Source organism: Canis lupus, chromosome 25, assembly GCF_003254725.2.
Source record: "Canis lupus dingo isolate Sandy chromosome 25, ASM325472v2, whole genome shotgun sequence".
Classification (NCBI taxonomy): Eukaryota; Metazoa; Chordata; class Mammalia; order Carnivora; family Canidae; genus Canis; species Canis lupus.
In genome coordinates, this window is record NC_064267.1 from 13,339,629 (window position 1) to 13,361,705 (window position 22,077).

Consider the following 22,077-nt stretch of genomic DNA (forward strand, 5'->3'; position numbering starts at 1 on the left):
TGGATGGAACTGGAGGGTATTATGCTGAGTGAAATAAGTCAATCGGAGAAGGACAAAAATTATATGGTCTCATTCATTTGGGGAATATAAAAATAGTGAAAGGGAATAAAGGGAAAAGGAGAAAAAATAAGTGGGAAATATCAGAAAGGGAGACAGAACATGAAAGACTCCTAACTCTGGGAAACGAACTAGGGGTGGTGGAAGGGGAGGGGGGCGGGGGGTAGGGGTGACTGGGTGGTGGGCACTGAGGTGGGCACTTGACGGGATGAGCACTGGGTGTTATTCTGTATGTTGACAAATTTAACACCAATACAAAATAAATTTATTAAAAAAATAACTCATTTAAATAGGTTGTCATACTGTTTCTGGAGGTTATATATTATTTCTGCTCTACCCACGGATAACTAACTGCTACAGGAATTACCCTCCTACCAGAAATACCTACAATGTCAGACAAAATATATAGTATAATAGTTTTCAAACATTAAGCAACAGGCTGCCCATGGCGGTGATCCTTGAGAGAAGTCCTATTTCCAGGCCACAGTTATAGGAAGATGGATCCAAGAGAAAGCCCAGGTGTCTTAATGAATTAAAGATACAGAAGTTGGAGTTCAGTGGGCCATGGTAGCTAGAATGTCAAAGAAGGAACCATACTGAGAGAGGAGAATGAATGAGTGACTCTGGAGATCTATAGGTTCTGGTCTGTATACACATGAGAAAAATCTACCCAAAGCTAGGGAAAGAACTACCAGAATGCAGTAGGATGAATTATTGGAGCTTACTCAGGGCTAGGGATAACTAGTTACACATAATATTGGGAAAACTTAAGTCACACTTTTTTTTTTTTTAAGTCACACTTTTAAAAACAGGGATAAATTAGACCTATAATAAACACTATTCTGTGCCCATCATAACAAAACTTAGAAGCAGCTCTAAAAAAAAAATCAAACTAATTTGCAAGTTAGTTACCTGCAAATCAGGACACAGGCAAACTATTTAAAGAACAAAATTAAGTATTCAACAACACAGAATTCCAAGTTGTACATCCAACAAAAGTTCTCAGTCATGCAAATATAGGAAAATAAGATCCATAATGTGAAAAATAAGTCAATGAGAGTAGATATATAAATTATAAAGATGATCAAATTATTAGATAAGGACTTAAAACAGGTATTTTAAATCTTATAAATGTGCAAGAATATAAAGGAACATAATGAGGGGAGAAACAGAAGATATAGAAAAGAACCAAATAAAACCTTATGATGAAAAATACAAATAGGAAATGGACGTTTTTCTGGATGGGATTAAGAGCAAATTAGAAACTTCAGAAATAGTATCAGTAAATATGAAAACAGCAATTACAGAAGCACAGAGAAAAATCAGAAAAACACACAACCAAATGGCTGAAAATCAGTGACCAAGAGAATAATCTTGAAATCAATCAAATAAATATTATGTATGGAAAATAAATGTAGGAATAAAAGCAGATTCCTCATTCAAAACCTTGCAGGACAGAAGACAATGGAATGTCTTTAAAGATCTGAAAGAAAAAAGTCCATTAACCCAAAACTCTATGTCCTGGCAAAAATGTCTTTTGGAAAATAAACCAAGAAAATAGAAAATTCATCACCAGAAGACATGTAATACCTGAAATGTTAAAGGAAGCTCCTCAAACAAAAGAAAAAAATATACCGGGATAATATTTGGATCTATCCAAAGAAATAAAGAAGAGAAATGTTAACTGTGTGGGAATTAATAATTAATTAATTAATAAGAGACTTACCCTCTTCTCCTCGTATTCAATCATGATGACAAATAACTGTTTAAAGCAAAATTAATAATGTATTCTGGGATTTGTCATTAATTTAGAATTAAAATGTATGATATAGAAATGTATGATAACTATAGCACAAAGAATGAGAGGAGGGATTTGGGGGTGTCCAATTTAATTTTGTGATACATTGCATATGTATACTATAAACCTTAAAGAACAACTAAAACCCTGAAAGTTATGGCTAATGAACCAATAATGGAGATAAAATCTTAATAATAAGTTACTTCAAAAGAAGTCAGGAAATAAGGTAAAAAGTAAGACTAACTGCAACAAATAGGAAACAAATAGGAAGATGGGAGATTTAAATCCAACCACATTTATAATTACACCGAAATGCAAGTTGTCTAAATATTTCCAATTAAAAGGCAGATATTGTCAGCTTGGATTAACAAAATCAAAACCTACTTCAAATATAAAGGCACAGATAGGTAAAAAGGAAAAGGATGGAAAAAGATTTACAATGTAAACAGTAATTTTTAAAAAAGGCGAAGTGGCTATATCAGTAACAGAAATAATAGCCTTCAGAAAAATAAATATGGCTAGTGATGAAGATGAATATTTCTTAATTACAAAGCATTAACTTATTAATAACACATTAGAATCCTAACTATTTAAGAACAACATAGCTTATTAGAAACTAATTAGAAATGAAGCAGGGGGCAAGCAGCCCGGGTGGCTCAGCGGTTTAGTGCTGCCTTCTGCCCAGGGTGTGGTCCCGGAGACCTGGGATTGAGTCTCACGTCAGGCTCCCTGCAGGAAATGGAGCCTGCTTCTCCCTCTACTTCTGCCTGTGTCTGTCCTCTCTCTGTCTCTCATGAATTAAAAAAAAAAAAAAAAAAAAAATCAGTGTTGCTACTCCATAGCCATTCTAATGGAAGGGTTTGATAGAAGATAATACTGAAGGATATAAAATAATATGTTTTAAAAAAAATGAAATGAAGCAGAGATGCCTGGTGGCTCAGTGGTTGAGCCCCTGCCTCTGGCCCCGGGGCGTGGTCCTGGAGTCCTGGGATTGAGTCCTGCATCAGGCTCCCTGCATGGAGCCTGCTACTCTCTCTTCCTGAGGCTTTCATGAATAAATAAATAAAATATTAAAAAAAAAAAAGAAAAGAAATGAAGCAGACATTGATGTAACTAAATGGCAACAAGTTAAGTAAATTGACTCTTACATTCAGAGACTTAAACTCTCCTTCATGAACAGCATCTGGGTGCCCTAGCCAGCCTACCACCTGCATGAGCCCTGGGACCCTAGTCTACACCAGCACCAGCCATTTATTTCTGATGAACAGTGAGAAAGTGCTTCAGTGAAAAACCTACAGTTAACATCATACCTGATGGCAAAGCCTGTTACCCTAAGATCAAGAACAGGAGAAGAATGTATGTTCTTACCACTTCAATTCAACATCATCTGTAGGTCCTAGCCAGTACAATAAGAAAAAAGGAAAGAAAAAAAAAAAAAAAAGGATTGACAAAGTATAATGCCTGCTTTAGTTGTCAATATTCTGTATAAAATTCTAGAAAATCTACGTAAGTCATGTGTTGTGTTACGTTGTATAATAAAAGTCCCCCAATTTGTTCATGCCCTCTGTATCCACAACTTTTGGTTTACCCACCCACACTGACTCTGGGTTTGGTCATGTGATTGATTTGGCCAATGAGACAAAAGCAGACATAAGAAGAGCAGAGGTGTGAAAAATAATTGCTCACTGAAGCTTGCACCATCTCGTTGCTCTTTGTGATCAGTCCCAGCCATAGGAACAGAAACCAAATGGAACAGAAATATGTCACTTTATTCTCCTGCTATTTTCCTCTCCTCTCATTTTCTTTTCCCTTTTTTCCTTCCTTCTCTTTTTTAAACTTCTCCCTTTAAACTTTTTCTCATATTATTATATCCACTGTACAAGGTTTTCTCCTTGACAAGGTCCAGAACTTTTTAAAGGATAGTGTATTTTTTATATAATATGGTTGCTACCATAATGATTGTTAACAAAATATTTGAAGAGTAAGGGAATAGGAAACATCTCTTTGTTTCTGATAATGATCAAGATAGAGAATTTTTATATAATGTATTTTTGTTTAATCTAATATTCACAACACTATTTACTGCGTAACTACTACATGCCAAGTCCTGGCAAGTGAACTAGCTTATAAAACAGTTGGTTCTTATGAGGAATACAGATGTCATTGTTGGTAGATACATTGATGAGTATTATGCCTATTATTTAAATATCTAGATATTCAATTTATTTTTATGGTCATTAAACAGAAGAAAATATTATTCATTTTAAGCTCATAAAGGAATATTCACATAGTTATAACCCATTGAATCAAATCAATTAGAAAAATGAAGCCATGATTTGTTAAATATTTGAATCTATGTGACTGATTTAAATCTTCTTTGTAAATAATTTTTATTTTTAAATAGCTTAAGACTTACCAGAAGATGCAAAAATAGTTCTGTTTATCCTTCAACCAGCTTCTCCCATAATGATATCTTAATAGTTGCAATACATTATCAAAGTCATGAAATTGACATTGCTACAATTTTATTTAACTCAGTTATAGACTAAAAGTTCTTTTTAATAAATCCTTGTTTTCTATGTAGATTTTCACTTCATTACCACCTTTTACTCTGGGGATCTTTGAACAGTGTTGCAGTCAGAAGAGCCTGCTTACATATCCACAACTCTACACAGTTTCTCAGACAGGGAAAACTTTCAACACAAAGGTAAACAGAAGACTTATTGCAGGTCTTTCATCTCAGCTCAATGCCAGAGTTACCTTTGGTCTTTTCTTTTTTTGATGCTTAAACAAATAATTAACAAACCGAGGGATGCAGCCCTGTGCAATCATTTACCTTGTAGTTTAGTTTATCCAGGGAATTGAGGGGTAAATAACAGTATGTGGGGAAGAGAAGCCTTAAGGAAAAGAAGCAAGGCACCATGTATGGTCCAACCAACTGCACTGAGCAGCTTCAAGAGGCATGTTGTGTAATGGGCAGTCCTGGAAAAATACAAAAGAGGAACATAAGCCTATTTTTACATGAGACGAGTGATTCTTTTGGAATGATTTCTTTCTGGGATCATGGAGTTGAGATTTAACAGGGGAATTAAAGGGATTTTACAGGTCCTAAGAGTAAACCTAACTATATCTCAATCATTAGTGAAGCTTTAAAATAAATATAGACAGATACTGCAAGTATCTTTTCAAATTAGTGTTTTTGTTTTCTTTGGGCAAATACCCAGTAGTACCTATACTAGATCAATGATAATTGTGTTTTTAATTTTTTGAGGAACTTCCATATTGTTTTCCACCATGGGTGTAGCAATTTGCATTCCTACCAATAGTACACAAGGGTTCCTTTATCTCTATATTTTCATCAACACTTGTTAATTCTTGTATTTTTAATTTCAGTCATTTTAGCAGGTATAAATGGACATAACATTGTGTTTTTAATTTGCATTTCCATCATGATTAGTGATGTTGAGCATCTTTTGATGTGTTAGCCATCTGTTATGTCTTCTTTGGAAAAATGTCTACTCAGGTCCTCTGTGCATTTTAAATCATATTATTATTATTATTATTATTATTTTGGTGTTGAGTTGTAGAAGCTCTTTACATAGGTTACATATTAATCCCTGTGCACTCCTATATTTATTGCAGCATGATCTGAAATAGTCAAAATAGAGAAGCAACCCAGGTGTCCATCAAAGATGAATGGACAAAGAAGATGTGATTTATATATATTAAAATGGAATATTACTTAGCCATAAAAAGAATGAGATCTTACCATTTGCAACAATGGATGGACCTAGAGGACATAATGCTAAGTGAAATAAGTTAGAGAAAGACAAATACCATATGATTTCACTTATACATAGAATTTAAGAAGCAAATAACAAAAACAAGAGTCAAAAAAATAGACTCTTAAAAACAGAACAAACTGGTGATTGCTAGATGAGAGTTGGGTAGGAGAATAGTGAAATAGACAAAGAGAATCAAGAGTATGCTTATGATAAGCACTGAGTAATGTTTAGAATTATTGAATCTTTACATTGTATACCTGAAACAAATATAACATTGTATGTTAATTATACTTCAATAAAAAAATATAGACATTTGGAAAAAACATAGGCCTTTTAAATATATTGCTTCACAGCTCAGAATATGGTCTATCTTATAAATATTTCATGTTTACTTGAACAGAATGTTTAAATTAGGTCAAGTTCATAGTGTTCAAATTTCTACATTCTTATTAATTTTGTTTGTTATCCTATCAATTATGGAAAGGAACTAAAATTTTCAACTGAAAGTATGGATTCATCTATATCCCTTTAAAGTTCTATCAGTTTTGCTTCATGTATTTTGAAGTACTGTTATTAGGTATGTAAATGTTTAAGATTTTTATGGATTTTTGGAAGATTTTTTTCTTTATTACCAAATTTGAGCAATTTGATTGTGATGTCTCATTTCTTCATCGTTTTTGTGGTTGGGGTTCTTTGAGCTTCTTGGATCTGTAGATTTATAGTAAGAAGATCAGCAAACCATGGTCTATAGGCCAAATCTAGTCTCCTGCCTGCTTTTATAAAGTTTTATTGGGAAATAGCCAGACCCATTCATTTACAAATTCCCTGTAATTACCTTACAGTCACAATAGCAGAATTGAGTAATTATAATGGAGATCATGTGGACCCCAAAAATATAAAATATTTTCCATTTTGTACAAGAAAAGTTTCCTAGTTTATAGTCTACATCATATACAGAAAATTTTCAGCCATTATTTTTTCAAATATTTTTTTCTGGCTTATCTTCTCTCCTCTTGCTTCCAATTATACATATATTAAAATACTTGAAGTTGTCCAAAACCTTATTGAATCTATATCTTTGTTTCATATATTCTCCTCTCTGCTGAATTTTGAGTATTTTTAAAAATTATTTTGTCTTCAATTTACTTGTGTAATATCTATGCCATTAATTTTTCTTTCTGCAGTGTTGAATCTGCATTACTGCTATCTAGTGAATTTATTATCTCAAAAAGTGTAGCTTTTAATCTGTAGAATTTCTACCTGGAAATTTTTTATATGTCTTCTATTTCCCTATTTGCCATTTGAACATGAAGAATAGAGTTATACTTTTTCAGCATCCTTGCCTGCAAATTCTAACATCTATTTTGGCTGTGGGTTAGATTTAATTCATTTATTTACTTCCTTATTTTAGGTAGTATTTTTCTGATTTTTGGCATGCCTGGTAATTCTGAATTGGATGCCTGCATTAGATACCTAGGTATTGGATATTTTTGTATAACTATGAATAGTTTTTCTTTATTTTAGAAAAAATTTTAGTGAAGTATAGTTGGAACATGATGCTATATTAGTTTCAAGTGTAAAATATAGTGATTCACAAGTCTGTACATTACACTATGCTCACAAGTGTAGCTACTATCAGTCACCATACAATACCATTATAATACCATATTCCCTATCTTTTATCCCCATAATTTATTCATTCCACAACTGGAAGCCTGTATCTTTCACACCCCTTCACCCATTTAGCCACCCCATCCCACCGTCACTTCCTCCACTTCTCTGGCAACCTTCAGTATGTTGTCTGTATTGATGAGTCTGTTTCTACTTTTTGTTTGTCTTTGTATTTTTTAAATTCCATATATAAATGAAATCATGGTATTTGTCATTCTATGCCTGATTTATTTCACTTAGCATAATACCCTCTAGGTCCCTCCATATTGTTGCCAATGGTGGGATCACATTTTTTTTTAATGGCTGAGTAATATCCCATTGTATATATATTACCACATCTTCTTTATCCATTCATCTATGAATGGACACTTGGGTTGCTTCCATGTCTTGGCTATTGTAAATAATGCAGTAAACATAGAGTTGCATATATTTCTTTGAATTAGTGTGTTTGTTTTCTGTGGGTAAATACTGAGTAGTGGAATTACTAGATCATGGTATTTCAATGTTTAATTTTTTTAGAAATCTCCATACTGTTTTCTACAGTGGCTGTACCACTTCACATTGCCACCAACAGTGCACAAGGGTTCATTTTTCTTCACATCCTCTCCAACACTTGTTGTTTCTTGTGTTTTTTATTTTAGCCATTCTGACAGATATAAGGTGATATTATGGTTTTAATTTGTATTTCCATGGTGATTAGTGATGTTGAGCATCTTCTCATGTGTTAGTTGGCCACCTGTATGTCTTCTTTAGAAAAATGTCTTCCCATTTTTTAATCAGATTATTTGGTTTGTTGGTGTTGACTTGTAGAAGTTTTTTTTTTTTTTTTTTTTTTTTTTTTTTTATTTATGATAGTCACACAGAGAGAGAGAGAGAGAGAGAGAGAGGCAGAGACACAGGCAGAGGGAGAAGCAGGCTCCATGCACCGGGAGCCCGATGTGGGATTCAATCCCGGGTCTCCAGGATCGAGCCCTGGGCCAAAGGCAGGAGCTAAACCACTGCGTCACCCAGGGATCCCGTAGAAGTTTTTTGATGTACTTTGGATATTTGCTCCAAATAGGATGTATCATTTGCAAATATCTTCTCCCATTCATAGGTTACTTTTTTGTATTGTTGATGGCTTCCTTTGCTGTGTGCAAAAACTTTTTATTTTGTATTACCAGTGACTATTCTTGACTTTTTTTTTCTGGAAAACAAGAAAGTTAACTGGAAACAATTAATCCTTTTGGATCTGCATTTTAATATTTATTAGGAAGGACAGGAGTTGTGCTAAGTCCAAGGATAATTTTTCTCCACTACCAAGACAAAAACTTCTATGTATTCTACCCAATGTTCCATGAGTCTTGAGGTTTTCCAATTTGGCATTAGCTCTGTTTTTAAACCAGTTTCTAACATTCTTTCCTAAAAACAGCTTTGCTCCAAGAAATTTAGGTCACAGGACAAAGTATGTTTTTTTTCCACATTTTTTTCTTCTCTAGTCCTTTATCTGTAAGTCTTCCTGGCAAGCATAAAAATAAGTGATATATTTAGAATCAAAAGAACAAAGATTTGTTTTTGTTGTTGTTCGACCATCTCCTAATCCAACGTGCACTTTTTTTTGACCCTAGAGATTTTATATTAAGATTTCCTCTAAGAAAATTGTATGTGGTTTATTAAAATGTATTTTGACCAGAGTCTGGATGTAGATGTAAAGGTGCAGAATGTATCATATAAAATACAGTATGGAATTATATTTAAAATACCACATCTTAAGTATTGAAAATATTTTTTTAAATTACTTCCGGTTCTTTTTCATTGGATAATTTAGATCTCTATAATTTTTTATAACACGTATGCTATATTTGAGTTTTCTTTTCAAATAATATCTCATATTTTCACAGTCATTTCTCTTAGAAGTAGAAGAAATGGAGTTTTTCCATATCCAGGAAAACATTTTGGCTTTATAACTATTTCAAGCATATTTCATAATGTCGCGTTTTAGATTTAGACCAATGCACTATCATAATTTTCTTGCTTTCCTTTCTTTTAGGTGTTTTGGTTTCAATGTATTAATGCTTTGGTCCACTCCTTTATTCTGTTCTGGATGCCCATGAAAATGTTGGAGCATGGTAATGGCTTCATTGTTTCATATATTCAACAAAGCATGTTCTTCTCACTGGAGCCAGTATTTCTGTGTGTGTGTGTGTGTGTGTGTGTGTGTGTGTCCTCATAGATAGAACTGAAGGCAAAAAAAATGGAATTTAAAGATATTCCCCTATAAGTAATATTACAATCTGGTTGACATTTAAGAGTTGATCTTTACAACCCATCTTCTTTGTCTTTGACATATATAAATTGAGAATTAGTGCTTTTATTGTTAATTTGTAATAAATATTTGAGTCAGCAGGTCCAATAGAAAGCACAACAGTTCTAATGAATTATAGACACCTTCTGTTAGTAAGTTTGAAATTTATGTCTATTTTTTGTTTCACTTCCAAACTTCATGCTTTAGTTTAGACTTTAACGCAAGTTCAATATATTGGACCAATATATTGGACCAAGTCTTCTTTTCCTGATGTACATTTTCAAAACAAACATTATTGGACCAAGTCTCCTTTTCCTGATGTAAAACATTTTTTACATCCTGATGTAAAAAATGTTGTAAACAAACATTATGTGTGAAGTTTTTCTACAGACTGACCTGGGTTCAGTACATCTAAATGTAGGAGATACATTTATGAAGTAGGCTATTGCTGTATAATGGGTTCACAGCCACAAATTAAGGTGTAAAATGTAACTACTTTTCTTTAACAAGATTTAATTTTCATTGGGTATTACTAGCAATATGTCCTTTATTGTGGATATATTTTTTAAACATTGAGTTTGAGTTGCATGTGTTTGTGTTTGTTGGTATTTAAATGAATGGATCTGCCATTAATATAGCTAAAGGCCTTCCTTGTAAAAACAAAATAGACAAAACTTTTAAATGATAACAAATATAGCAAAGTCACAAGCTTACAAAAAGTTCCTTTTGGGATGGAAGTGTGAGGGGCTCTTTGGGTCTACTCTCCACTCAAATATGCTAAACTGGTCAAAACTATAAAAAAAAAAAACAGCTCTGCAAATTTTCTGGATATTATCCCAAAGACAAATGAAGAAATATGTATTCAAGCAAGTCTACTGCAACTCAGTAAGAATATCAAGAGTCTGTGGAATTGTAGCTATGATCTACTCCTTCCCTCTCTTATTCACACCCTAGCTTGGTGGAAGCTCCACTGCAAGCAGATGTGGTCAAGAGTGTAGTACTACTAGTCTTCTCAATTACCCATCAGGGTTACTATATTTCACAGGAAAGGCAGCCACCAGCATTTCTCATCCCCCACAATTTTGAGTTACAGAGGCAAAATTCCTGATGAGTATGAACAAGAGGTTAGAGGTCCCCTTTTCCAATCAATTTATATCCATAGGACAGAGTCTCTACTACAGGCATGACAGGCTAAGATTATTGGGTCCCTGATCACTCTCACCAAAGCTTGCTTGTAGGACAGAGAATCTCTAAAAGATTGTCGGGAAGGCAAGCCAAGAAGACCAGTGACTACAACCTCACTATCCTCAAGAGTAGTAGCAATAAGATTTTGCCTATGATGAGAGGTAGTACTTAAGAAAAGAGGACTCCAAAACTCTTCCCAAAGGAAGTGACTATTTGAAACAGACTAGGGGAAGAGTTCAAGTCTAGGGATGTTCCTAATTGAGACCAATAAACTAAATCATAGGCCTACTAATTTACCGAAGAAAACCAGGGACAGAAACAGATAAAAATAGCTCTCCTGAGGTAAGAACAAACCTCAAAGATTTGTCTCAAAATTTTCTCAGCCTAAATTTAATTGGATCAGACTGCTGTACAATTTATGTCCCATAACTTTCTCAAAAACAATAGACTAATCCATGGGTAATTAGTGAAGCCTAAAAAACTGGTGTAATACCAAATGAGTCAGATAGTTTAATGGAGAAATTAGAGAAAAAGACAGTCAAGACAGACAAGATAAAACCAAGGTAACTCTGTGCTTTCCCAGAGCTGCACCTTCTAAGTGATATCAAGGTTTGACACTGGGGAAATAGACCACTAAAATAGCCAGCCAAATTCAAAACAAATAACAAGCATCAAAACAAATATAAATCTTGAAGGGAGGGGGGAATTAGTATCCAGAGTATATTATGTAGAATTTCCAATTTTCAACAATAAACAAAAAGTATAATACACAAAAAGATAGGACTGCATGACCCATACACCAAGAAATAAGTAGGTAACAAAAACTGCCTGTGAGAGGGCCTACACACCAGATTTAACAAAGTGTTCAAATTAGCCCATATAAACATGTTCAAAGAACCAAAAAAAATGCTTAAAGGTTTGAAGGTATGAAGGTACATCAAACAGATGTCAATAATGAGATAGAAATTATAATAAAGAACCAAATAAAAATTCAGGAGTTGAAAACTTTTAATAAAGAATAAAGAACAATTCATTAGAGTGGCTTAATGGTAGAGTTGAGTTGGAAGAAGAAAGAATTATGAAACCTGATCTTATATTAATAGAAAGTATACAATTTGAAGACCAGTGAGAAAGTAGAATGAGGAAAAATGAACACAGACTCAGAAATGTAAGAAGCTTTTAGACACACCAATATAGGCATATGGGAATATTAGAACAACAGCAGAAAAAGAATGAAGTAGAAAAAATATTCAAGGAAATGATAGCTAAAGAACTTCAAATTAGCTTAACAACATTAATATGCACATCCAGGGGGCTCAGTGAACTTTAAGTGAGATAACTGCAAAGAGATCTATATCTGGACACATTGGAGCAAATATGTTGAAAGCCAAAAACCATGGGATAATAATAATAATAATAATAATAATATTGAAATCACAAAAGAAAAATTACTCATGTACAAGGGGTAAGATTATAGATGACTTTCATCACACACACAAAAATAGAGGCCAGAAGGCACTAGGATGACAAATTCAAAGTGCTGAAAAAAACCTTTCAACCAAGAGTGTTATGCTGAGCAAAATAATCTTTCAAAAATGAAGGCAAAATAAAGACATTACCATATAAACAGGAAAAGAGATGATTTTTTTACTCAACTACATATTTTTCAAGAAATAATAAAGGAAATTCTTCAGATTAAAAATAAGTTAACTCAATCCACAAAGAGCCTTGGTAAAGGTAATTATGTAATCAGGTATGATAGTGTAAATCTATATTTTTTCTTCTTTTCTTTTCATAAGTGATTTAAAAAGAAATGTCATAAAATAGTATAGATGCAAAATCTTCATCCAAATTTCCACATACCAAAACTAGAAATATATATAAGGTTATACATAAACACCAAATGGGATTTATCCCAAGAATGTAAAGCTGACTTAACATCCCACAATAAATTAATCTAATACATCATAACAATAAAGGACAAAAACTACATGATCATCTCAATAAATTCAGAAAATGCATTTGATAAAAGCCAATACATCTTCAGGATAAAAACAGTCAACAATGCAACAACAAAAAAACCCCAAAACAATCAACAAAGTAGAAATAGAATGGATCTTCCTCAACTTACAAAAAACATCTACAAAAACCCCATAGTTAACATTTTGCCTCATGGTGAAAGACAGAATGCTTTCCCCTAAAATCAAGAACTGGACAAAGATATTTCTAACATTTCTATTCACTATTGTAGTGGAAATTTTAAGCAGTACAGTTGGGCAAGAAAATGCAATAAAAATTACCCAGATCAGAAAAGTAAAAGTAAAATGATCTCTATTTGCATATTATATAATTTTATATATAAAATTCATATATATATGATGCTAAAATTATATGTTATTTTGATAAAATGCTAAAATTAAAATACTATTATAAGCGATAAATTAAGGTTTCAGAGTGCAAGATTAATATACAAAAATCCATTTTATTTCTATACAACAGAAATAAGGAAACAGAAAATGACATTAAGAAAACAACTCTATTAACTACTGAATAAAAATGAAAACTCTTAGAAATAAATTTAACAGAAGTGCAAAATTTATACTTTAAAAATTGCAAAACTTTGCTGAAAGACTTTAAAGAAGGCTTAAGTGAATGTAAAGATAGCCCATGCTTGTGGATTAGAAGATGTAATACTGATAAGCTGGCAGTACTTCCCAATCAGTCTAAAGACCCAATTAAATCCTTTTTGAAGTACCAGCTGACTTTGCAGAAATGGATAAGCTGATTGTAAAATGTGTATGAAAATATAAGTGACTCAGAATAGCCAAAACGAACTTTAAAAAGAAAAACAAAGTTGGAGAACTCATACTTCTTGATTTCAAAACTTACTCCAAAGCTACTAATCAAGACAATGCAATATTGACATAAGCATAGATATATATAGCTCAATGAATAAAATTGAGAAATAAGCCCTCATATTTATTATTAAGTGATTATTTAACAAGTGTGCCAATGCAATTCAGTGAAGGGTGGGAAAGAACACTCTTTTTGACAAATAGTTCTGAGGCAAGTGGATATTCATATACAAAAGTATAAATCTGGACATATACCACACACAAAATATACAAGTGAACTCAAAATAGAACTAAATGAAAGTGTTAAAGTATAAATAATTAGCAGAATTTATAGGGATAAATATTTTTTACTTTGGTTAGGCAAAGGTTCTTAGATGTATGACACCACAACAGAAACAATACAAAAATAAATAAATTGGATTTAATCAAAATTTAAAAATTGTGTATCAGAAGACACCATTAAGAAAGTAAAAATATAGAAAAGATCAATGAAATCAAGAGCTGCTTTTTTGAAAAGATAAACAAAATGGATAAACCTTTAGCCACTCTTTAAGAAAAAAAGAAAGGACTCAAAGTCCAAAAGGAAGGGGGAGATAAAACAACTACCATCATACAAATACAAATACAAATATTATTATATATGTATAATAATATTATACATATATAATATATATTATATATAATAATATAAAATATTACATGCCAACAAATTTGACAATCTAGAATAAATGGATAAATTCCTAGAAATATACAATCTTCCAAACTGAATCAAGAAGAAATAGAAAACTTAAACGGACCAATTACTAGTAATGAAATTAAATTAGTAATCAAAAATCACCCTCCAAAAACGTCCGGGACCAGACAGCTTCACAAGTGAATTGTACCCAACATTTAAAGAAGAGTTAATAACTATTTTTCTCAAACTAGTCTAAAAAAACAGAGGAATAAAACTTCCAAATTCATTCTATGAGGCTAGCATTACCCTGATACCAAAACCAGCACTATAAAAAATGAAAACTATGGGCCTCTGATGAACGTGAATGCAAATATCCTCAACACAATGTTAGTAAGCTAAATTCAACAATGCATTAAAAAAGTCATTCATCATGATCAGGTGGGATTCATTCTAAGGATGCAAGTGTCTTTCAATATTTACAAATCAATCAATGTGTGATAAATCACACTAACAAGAGGATGAATAAAAACCAAATGCCTCAACTAATATTCGATAAAGGAGGAAAGACTATCCACTGGAAGAAAGACAGTCTCTTCAATAAATGGTGCTGGGAAAATTGGACATCCACATGCAGAAGAATGAAACTAGACCACTCTCTTTCACCATACACAAAGATAAACTCAAATGGATGAAAGATCTAAATGTGAGACAAGATTCCATCAAAATCCTAGAGGAGAACACCCTTTTTGAACTCGGCCACAGTAACTTCTTGCAAGATACATCCACGAAGGCAAAAGAAACAAAAGCAAAAATGAACTATTGGGACTTCATCAAGATAAGAAGCTTTTGCACAGCAAAGGACACAGTCAACAAAACTAAAAGACAACCTACAGAATGGGAGAAGATATTTGCAAATGACATATCAGATAAAGGGCTAGTTTCCAAGATCTATAAAGAACTTATTAAACTCAACAGCAAAGAAACAAACAATCCAATCATGAAATGGGCAAAAGACATGAAGAGAAATCTCACAGAGGAAGACATAGACATGGCCAACACGCACATGAGAAAATGCTCTGCATCACTTGCCATCAGGGAAATACAAATTAAAACCACAATGAGATACCACCTCACACCAGGGAGAATGGGGAAAATTTACAAGGCAGGAAACCACAAATGTTGGAGAGGATGTGGAGAAAGGGGAACCCTCTTACACTGTTGGTGGGAATGTGAACTGGTGCAGCCACTCTGGAAAACTGTGTGGAGGTTCCTCAAAGAGTTAAAAATAGACCTGCCTTACGACCCAGCAATTGCACTGTTGGGGATTTACCCCAAAGATACAGATGCAATGAAATGCCAGGACACCTGCACCCCGATGTTTCTAGCAGCAATGTCCACAATAGCCAAACTGTGGAAGGAGCCTCGGTGTCCATCGAAAGATGAATGGATAAAGAAGATGTGGTCTATGTATACAATGGAATATTACTCAGCCATTAGAAATGACAAATACCCACCATTTGCTTCAACGTGGATGGAACTGGAGGGTATTATGCTGAGTGAAATAAGTCAATAGGAGAAGGACAAACATTATATGTTTTCATTCATTTGGGGAATATAAATAATAGTGAAAGGGAATAGAAGGGAAGGGAGAAGAAATGGGTAGGAAATATCAGAAAAGGAGACAGAACATAAAGACTCCTAACTCTGTCAAACGAACTAGGAGTGGTGGAAGGGGAGGAGGGCAGGGGGTGGGGGTGAATGGGTGACGGGCACTGAGGGGGGCACTTGACAGGATGAGCACTGGGTGTTATTCTGTATGTTGGCAAATTGAACACCAATAAAAAATAAATTTATTATTAAAAAATAAAATAAATCAAACAAAACAAACAACAACAAAAAACCAAATGCCTGATCACTTAGTAGATATAGAAAAAGCATATGACAAAATACAACAGCATTCATAGTAAAAATTCAACAAAGTATGGTTAGAGAAATAAACCTCAACATAACAAAGTCCATATGTAACAAAACCAGCAGCTAACATCATACTCAATGGTGAAAAACTGGAAGCTTTTCCTCTAAGGAACATGACAAAGATGTCCACTCTCACCACTTTTGTTCAACATAGTCCTGGAAGTCCCAGCCATGGCAATCAGACAAGAAAAAAGAAATAAAGAAATAAAAGACATCCAAAGTGGTAAAGAAGAAGTAAGATTGTCACTATTTGTGGATGACATGGTACTATACACAGAAAACCCTAAAGATGCCATCAAAAAACTATTAGAAGTATTAAATGAATTCAATACAGTTGCAGGATACAAAAGTAATATAAAGAAATCTGTTTGGGGGCATCTGGGTGGCTCAGTGGTTGAGCATCTGCCTTTGGCCCAGGTCATGATCCCAGGGTCCTGGAATTGAGTTCCACATCAGGCTCCCCACAGGGGGTCTGCTTCTCTCTCTGCCTATGTCTCTGCCTCTGTCTCTGTTTCTCTCATGAATAAATAAATAAAAATTTAAAAAAATATGTTGCATTTCTAAACAATAATGAAAAAGAAATTTAAAAAGCAATCTCATTTACAATTGTGCAAAAAAGCATAAAATATCTAGAAATAAAATTAATTGAGATAAAAGACCTATACTCCAAAGACTATAAGACATTGATGAAAGATATTGAAGACAACACAAATGGAAAGACATACAATGCTCATGGATTGAAAAAATTAATATTGTTAATATGTCCATAATATCCAAAGCAATCTACAGATTCAATGTAGTACTGATCAAAATACCAAATAGCATTTTTCACAGAACTAGAACAAATAGTCCTCAAACTTGTATGGAACCACAATAGATCCTGAACAGCCAGAGTAATCTTAAAAAAGAACAAACCTGGAGATAGGTATCACAATCCTAGATTCAAGATGCTATACAGCTATAATAAAATAATACAGCATTGGCACAAAAATAGACACACAGAACAATAGATTAGAATAGAGACTCCAGAAATAAACCCATGCCTCTATGGTTAATTTACAACAAAGGAGGCAAGAATATATAATAGGAAAAAGACAACCTCTTCAATAATTGGTGTTGGGAAAACTGGACAGCTATATGCAAATGAATGAAACTGGGCCACTTTCTTACACCATACATAAAAATAAACTCAAAATAGATTAAAGACTTAAATGTGAGACTTGAAACCATGGAACTCTTAAAAGAACATATAGCAGTAATCTTTGGACATCAGGCTTAGCAACATGTTTATCAATAGGTCGCCTCAGGCAAAGGAAACATGCAAAAATAAACTATTGAGACTATACCAAAATAAATAAAATTTTAAAAATAAAAAGCTTTTACATAACAATAATAACCATCAACAAAACAAACGGCAACCTATGAATGAGAGAAGATATTTGCAAATGATGTATCTGGTAAGTGATTAATATCCAAAAACTATAAACAACTTTAAGTAACTCAACATAAAAAAAAGCAATCCAATTAAAAAATGGGAAGAGGAACTAAATAGACATTTTTCCAAAGAAGACATACAAATAGCCAACTGACACATTAAAAGATACTCAACGTCACGAATCATCAGGGAAATGTAAATCAGAACCACAATGAGACATACCAATCAGAATGTCTAATCTGAAAAAGACAAAAAAGTAAGTGTTGGTGTGGATATGGTAAAAAGGGAGCCCTCATGCACTGTTGATGGGAATGTAAATTAGTGCAGACATTGTAGAAAGCACATGGAGGTTTCTTAAAAATTAAACATATAAATACCATATGATCCAGTTATTCCATTACTGGGTATTTACCCAGAGAAAACAAAAACACTAATTTGAAAAGATATATGTACCCATTTGATTATTACAGCATTACTTATAATACCCAAGATGTAGAAGCAACCCAAGTGTCCACCCATAGATGAATAGATAAAGAAGACGTGGTACACATACACACACACAATGGAATATTACTTAGCCATAAAAAGAATGAGATCTTGCCATTTGTGATCACATGGATGGACCTAGAAAGTGTTATGCTAGGTGAAATAAGACAGAAAAAGACAAATTCTAGGGAATTTCACTTACATGGAGAATCTAAAAACAAAACTATTGAATAAAGAAACAAAAAGCAGACAAATACAGAGAATAAACTGGTGGTTACCAGATGGGAGGTATACAGGGGATGCATGAAATAGATAAAGGGGATTAAGAGGCATAAACTTTTATTTATAAAATAAGTTATAGGGCAGCCCCAGTGGCTCAGCGGTTTAGCGCCGCCTTCAGCCCAAGGTGTGATCCTGGAGACCCTGGATCGAGTCCCACCTCGGGCTGTCTGCATGGAGCCTGCTTCTCCCTCTGCCTGTGTCTCTGCCTCTCTCTATATCTCTCATGCATAAATAAATAAAATCTTAAAAAAATAAGTTATAAAGATGAAATATACAGCATAGAGAATGTAGCCAATAGTATTGTAATAACCTACTATTGTGACAGATGGTGACTAACATTTCCATGGTGAGCAATGAGTAATAGAATTGTCTCATCAATATGTTCTACATCTGAAGCTAATATAACATTGTATGTCAATTATACTTCAATAAAAAATGATAATACAGCACATGGAATGGAAAAAAAGCATTTGCACATTATAACACAGATTTCTATCTGGTATATATAAAGAATGCTTACAACTCAACAGTAAAAAGACAGAAAGACCCAATTATTTAAATATACAAAATATTTGAATAAATATTTCCCCTGAAAGGACATACAAATAACTAATAAATACATGAAAAATTCTCAACATCACTAATCATTAAACAAATACAAATTAAAACCACAATGAGGTACTACCTCATGTCTATTAGGATGCTATAATCAAAATGACAGATAGCAATGAATATTGGCAAGAACGTGAAGATTGGAACTCTCATCATACACAGCTGGCAGGAATGTTAATATGGTGCAGCTGCTTGGGAAACAGTCTGGAATTTCCTGTATTGGTTAAGCATTGAGTTACCATACCATCCAGCAATTACACTGCTAGGTATTTGCCCAAGAGAAAGTAAAATCTATACCCACAGAAAAATGTGTACACATAGCATTATTTATAACAGCCTAAATGTTCATTGATCAATGAATGAATGTATAATGGATATGTGCTACATCCATACAATGGAATAATGTTAGTTAATAAAAAGGAATGAAGTACTGGTCATACTACAACAGTGATGAATTTTGAAGACATTATACTAAATGAAAGAAGCTAGTCACAAGGACCACATATTGTGTGAGTCTATTTACATGAAATGTCCAGAACTGGAAAATACATAGAAACAGAAAGTAGATTAGTGTTCACCTAAGGCTGAGGGGATGAAGGAATGAACAGTGACAACTGAGGGGTCTGGGATTTCTTTTTGAGAGAAATGAAAGTGTTCCAAAATTGATTATGCTGATAGTTGCAAGACTCTGTTAATAAACTGAAAGCCACTGAACTGTACACTTTAAGTGTGTTGATGTATGGTATGTAAAGTATATCTAAATAAATCTGATAAAAAAAAGTTAATGAAGACTTAACTTCATAATATATCAAGTAGCCCAGAGAAAATAATGCTAACTATACAATACATAGAATATATTTGAAGGATCATAGATCATTCTTAAAATATAGAAAGGGATCTGAACCACTGTGGTAATGACGAATGCAAACCCAGAACCAGAAATACCACAGTTACTAAATTCGTATTTTACAGAAGTTATGTTGTTAATGTCAAGTATTAAATAAGCTAATTTTAAAAATTAATGAATTTTTTTAAAATTCATTTTTTGTCATTTTTCTCTTAGATTCACTAAAATTTTCAACTCATAACTTTTAAAATGGGGCACACACACGCAGAGACAACACCCTCACATTCTTTATAAGGAATAAACAATTACTAATTATTTGTGCTTTCTGGGTGGGACAGAGGACTAACTTAAATAAACTAATCTTTGCAAATTTACTTAAAAGTTAATGGGACTGAATTATTTAACAGGCAAGCAAACTACATAATCACAAACTCTCACTCACCATGGCAAAGATACGTGAAATGACAACCAGTTTTTTCTAGGTTCCTACTTTATAAATTCAGCCTAAATTTGTCATACTAAATGTAACTGACCAGGTTTACATTATCTACATAGTGTTCTTTATGTTTTATCTTGTATCACATGAAATCTGTTAATGGAAGACATTAAAAATAATTAGAGAGAGAGAAGATCATCATCCCTACCATTTTCTAGAAGAGACAGCAGTTCCCAAACTAGTATGTTAGAATCAGTGGAAGATTTAAAAAAAAAAAAATCCAAAGCCCAGACCACCCCCAAACCAACGGAATCACAATCTCTGGTTAGGCTACAGGCATCAGTAGCTTATGAAGCTCACCAGAAGATTCCGAAATACAAAGTTTGGGAATTATTACTCTAGTACAAGTGCAAACAGGCAAGGAATGGTGATTTTCCATATTCTAAAAATGTTTGCATTGTGTTTAAGGCTTTAATGTGCTTGTATTCTATAATATTAATTATATTTCTGATGATTTACAACTAATGAAAATTTTATATTCTAAAAGGTCATTAAAAATTATTTAGAATTTGGGACATATTTTCCCTTTTTAATTTACTTACAGTGGTGTTACTGACCTGCTCAGATATCATGATATTTTTCCTTCTTGGGAGTTCTCAGAGATTGAGGTAGTCTTGTGCAAGCTGCAGCTGGGTATCTCCAACAGCAATGGTAATATAGGCTCTTAGGGCAGGAAGGTCGGAGTGGTGACAGGGCAAGGATCAAGACCTGGGCCTGAGATCCTCACAGAAAGGTCTTGGAGAGGTTTTGTGACCATAGAAGCCCATTGTATGGGAGGCCATTTGCAACCGGGATATGTATAAATCAGGGACTGTAATTTTACTTGTATGATGGTTTCTTATCAAACAATCTTAATTTAGAAATTCAGTGTGAATAAGTTCACCCCAACATTTTACCATGTATCACTGACTGTTTGCAACATCACTGAAATATTCTACACTAGCTCTTTGTGATTTTATTTTGCATTTTTCTGATGACTAATGATATAGACCATCTCCTCATATGATTGTTTGCCATTTATATACCTTTTCTGAGGGAGTTTTTTTCAAGTTCTTTGCCCATTTTTTAATTGAATTGTCAACATTTTATAGAGTTGCAAGAGTTCTTTCTGGATAAGAATCCTTTTAAATGTATACATTGTAATTTTTTCCCTTAATCAATTTTTCTTAACATTATTAAAATGAGAAGTTTTCAATTTTAAGTCCAATTTATTTAAACATTTTTAAGGTCTGTGCTTTTCTTTCTGTCCTAAGAAATCTTTTCCCACCCCAAGGTTATAAAGACTTAATTCTGTTTTCTTGTAGAAGTTTTCTCTTTTTAGGTTTCATGTTTAGTTTTCTGGTCTAATTTTTGTTTATGATTTGATAGGAGTTGAGATTTAGTTTTGCATATTGACATCCAATTTTCTAATACCATTTGTTGACAAGATTATGCTTTTCCCATGAAAAGTGGCATCTTTGAAACTATATGTATGGATCTGTATCTGAAATCTGTTTCATTGATCTACATGTCTGTTCTTGGACCATATTGTCTTAATAACTATGCTTCATATTTAAATCCTGAACCAGGTAGTATAGCTTATCTGAAAAAATTTTGGCTATTTTAGGTCCTTTGAATTTCAATATAAATTATTG

General features: G+C 33.2%; 1 protein-coding gene across 6 annotated transcripts in view; it reads left to right on the forward strand.

Moving 5' to 3' along the window:
* LOC112669509 (phospholipid-transporting ATPase IB-like) overlaps positions 1-22,077 on the forward strand; it is a 178,051-nt gene that overhangs the window by 112,824 nt on the left and 43,150 nt on the right. For 5 of the 6 annotated variants that reach the window (XM_049100840.1, XM_049100842.1, XM_049100841.1 and 2 more), the window contains 2 exons: positions 4,440-4,562; positions 9,341-9,419. In XM_049100840.1, coding sequence (XP_048956797.1) covers positions 4,440-4,562; positions 9,341-9,419 — 202 coding nt within the window. The remainder of the gene's footprint in view (positions 1-4,439; positions 4,563-9,340; positions 9,420-22,077) is intronic. The other variant, XM_049100844.1, reaches the window with a different exon arrangement.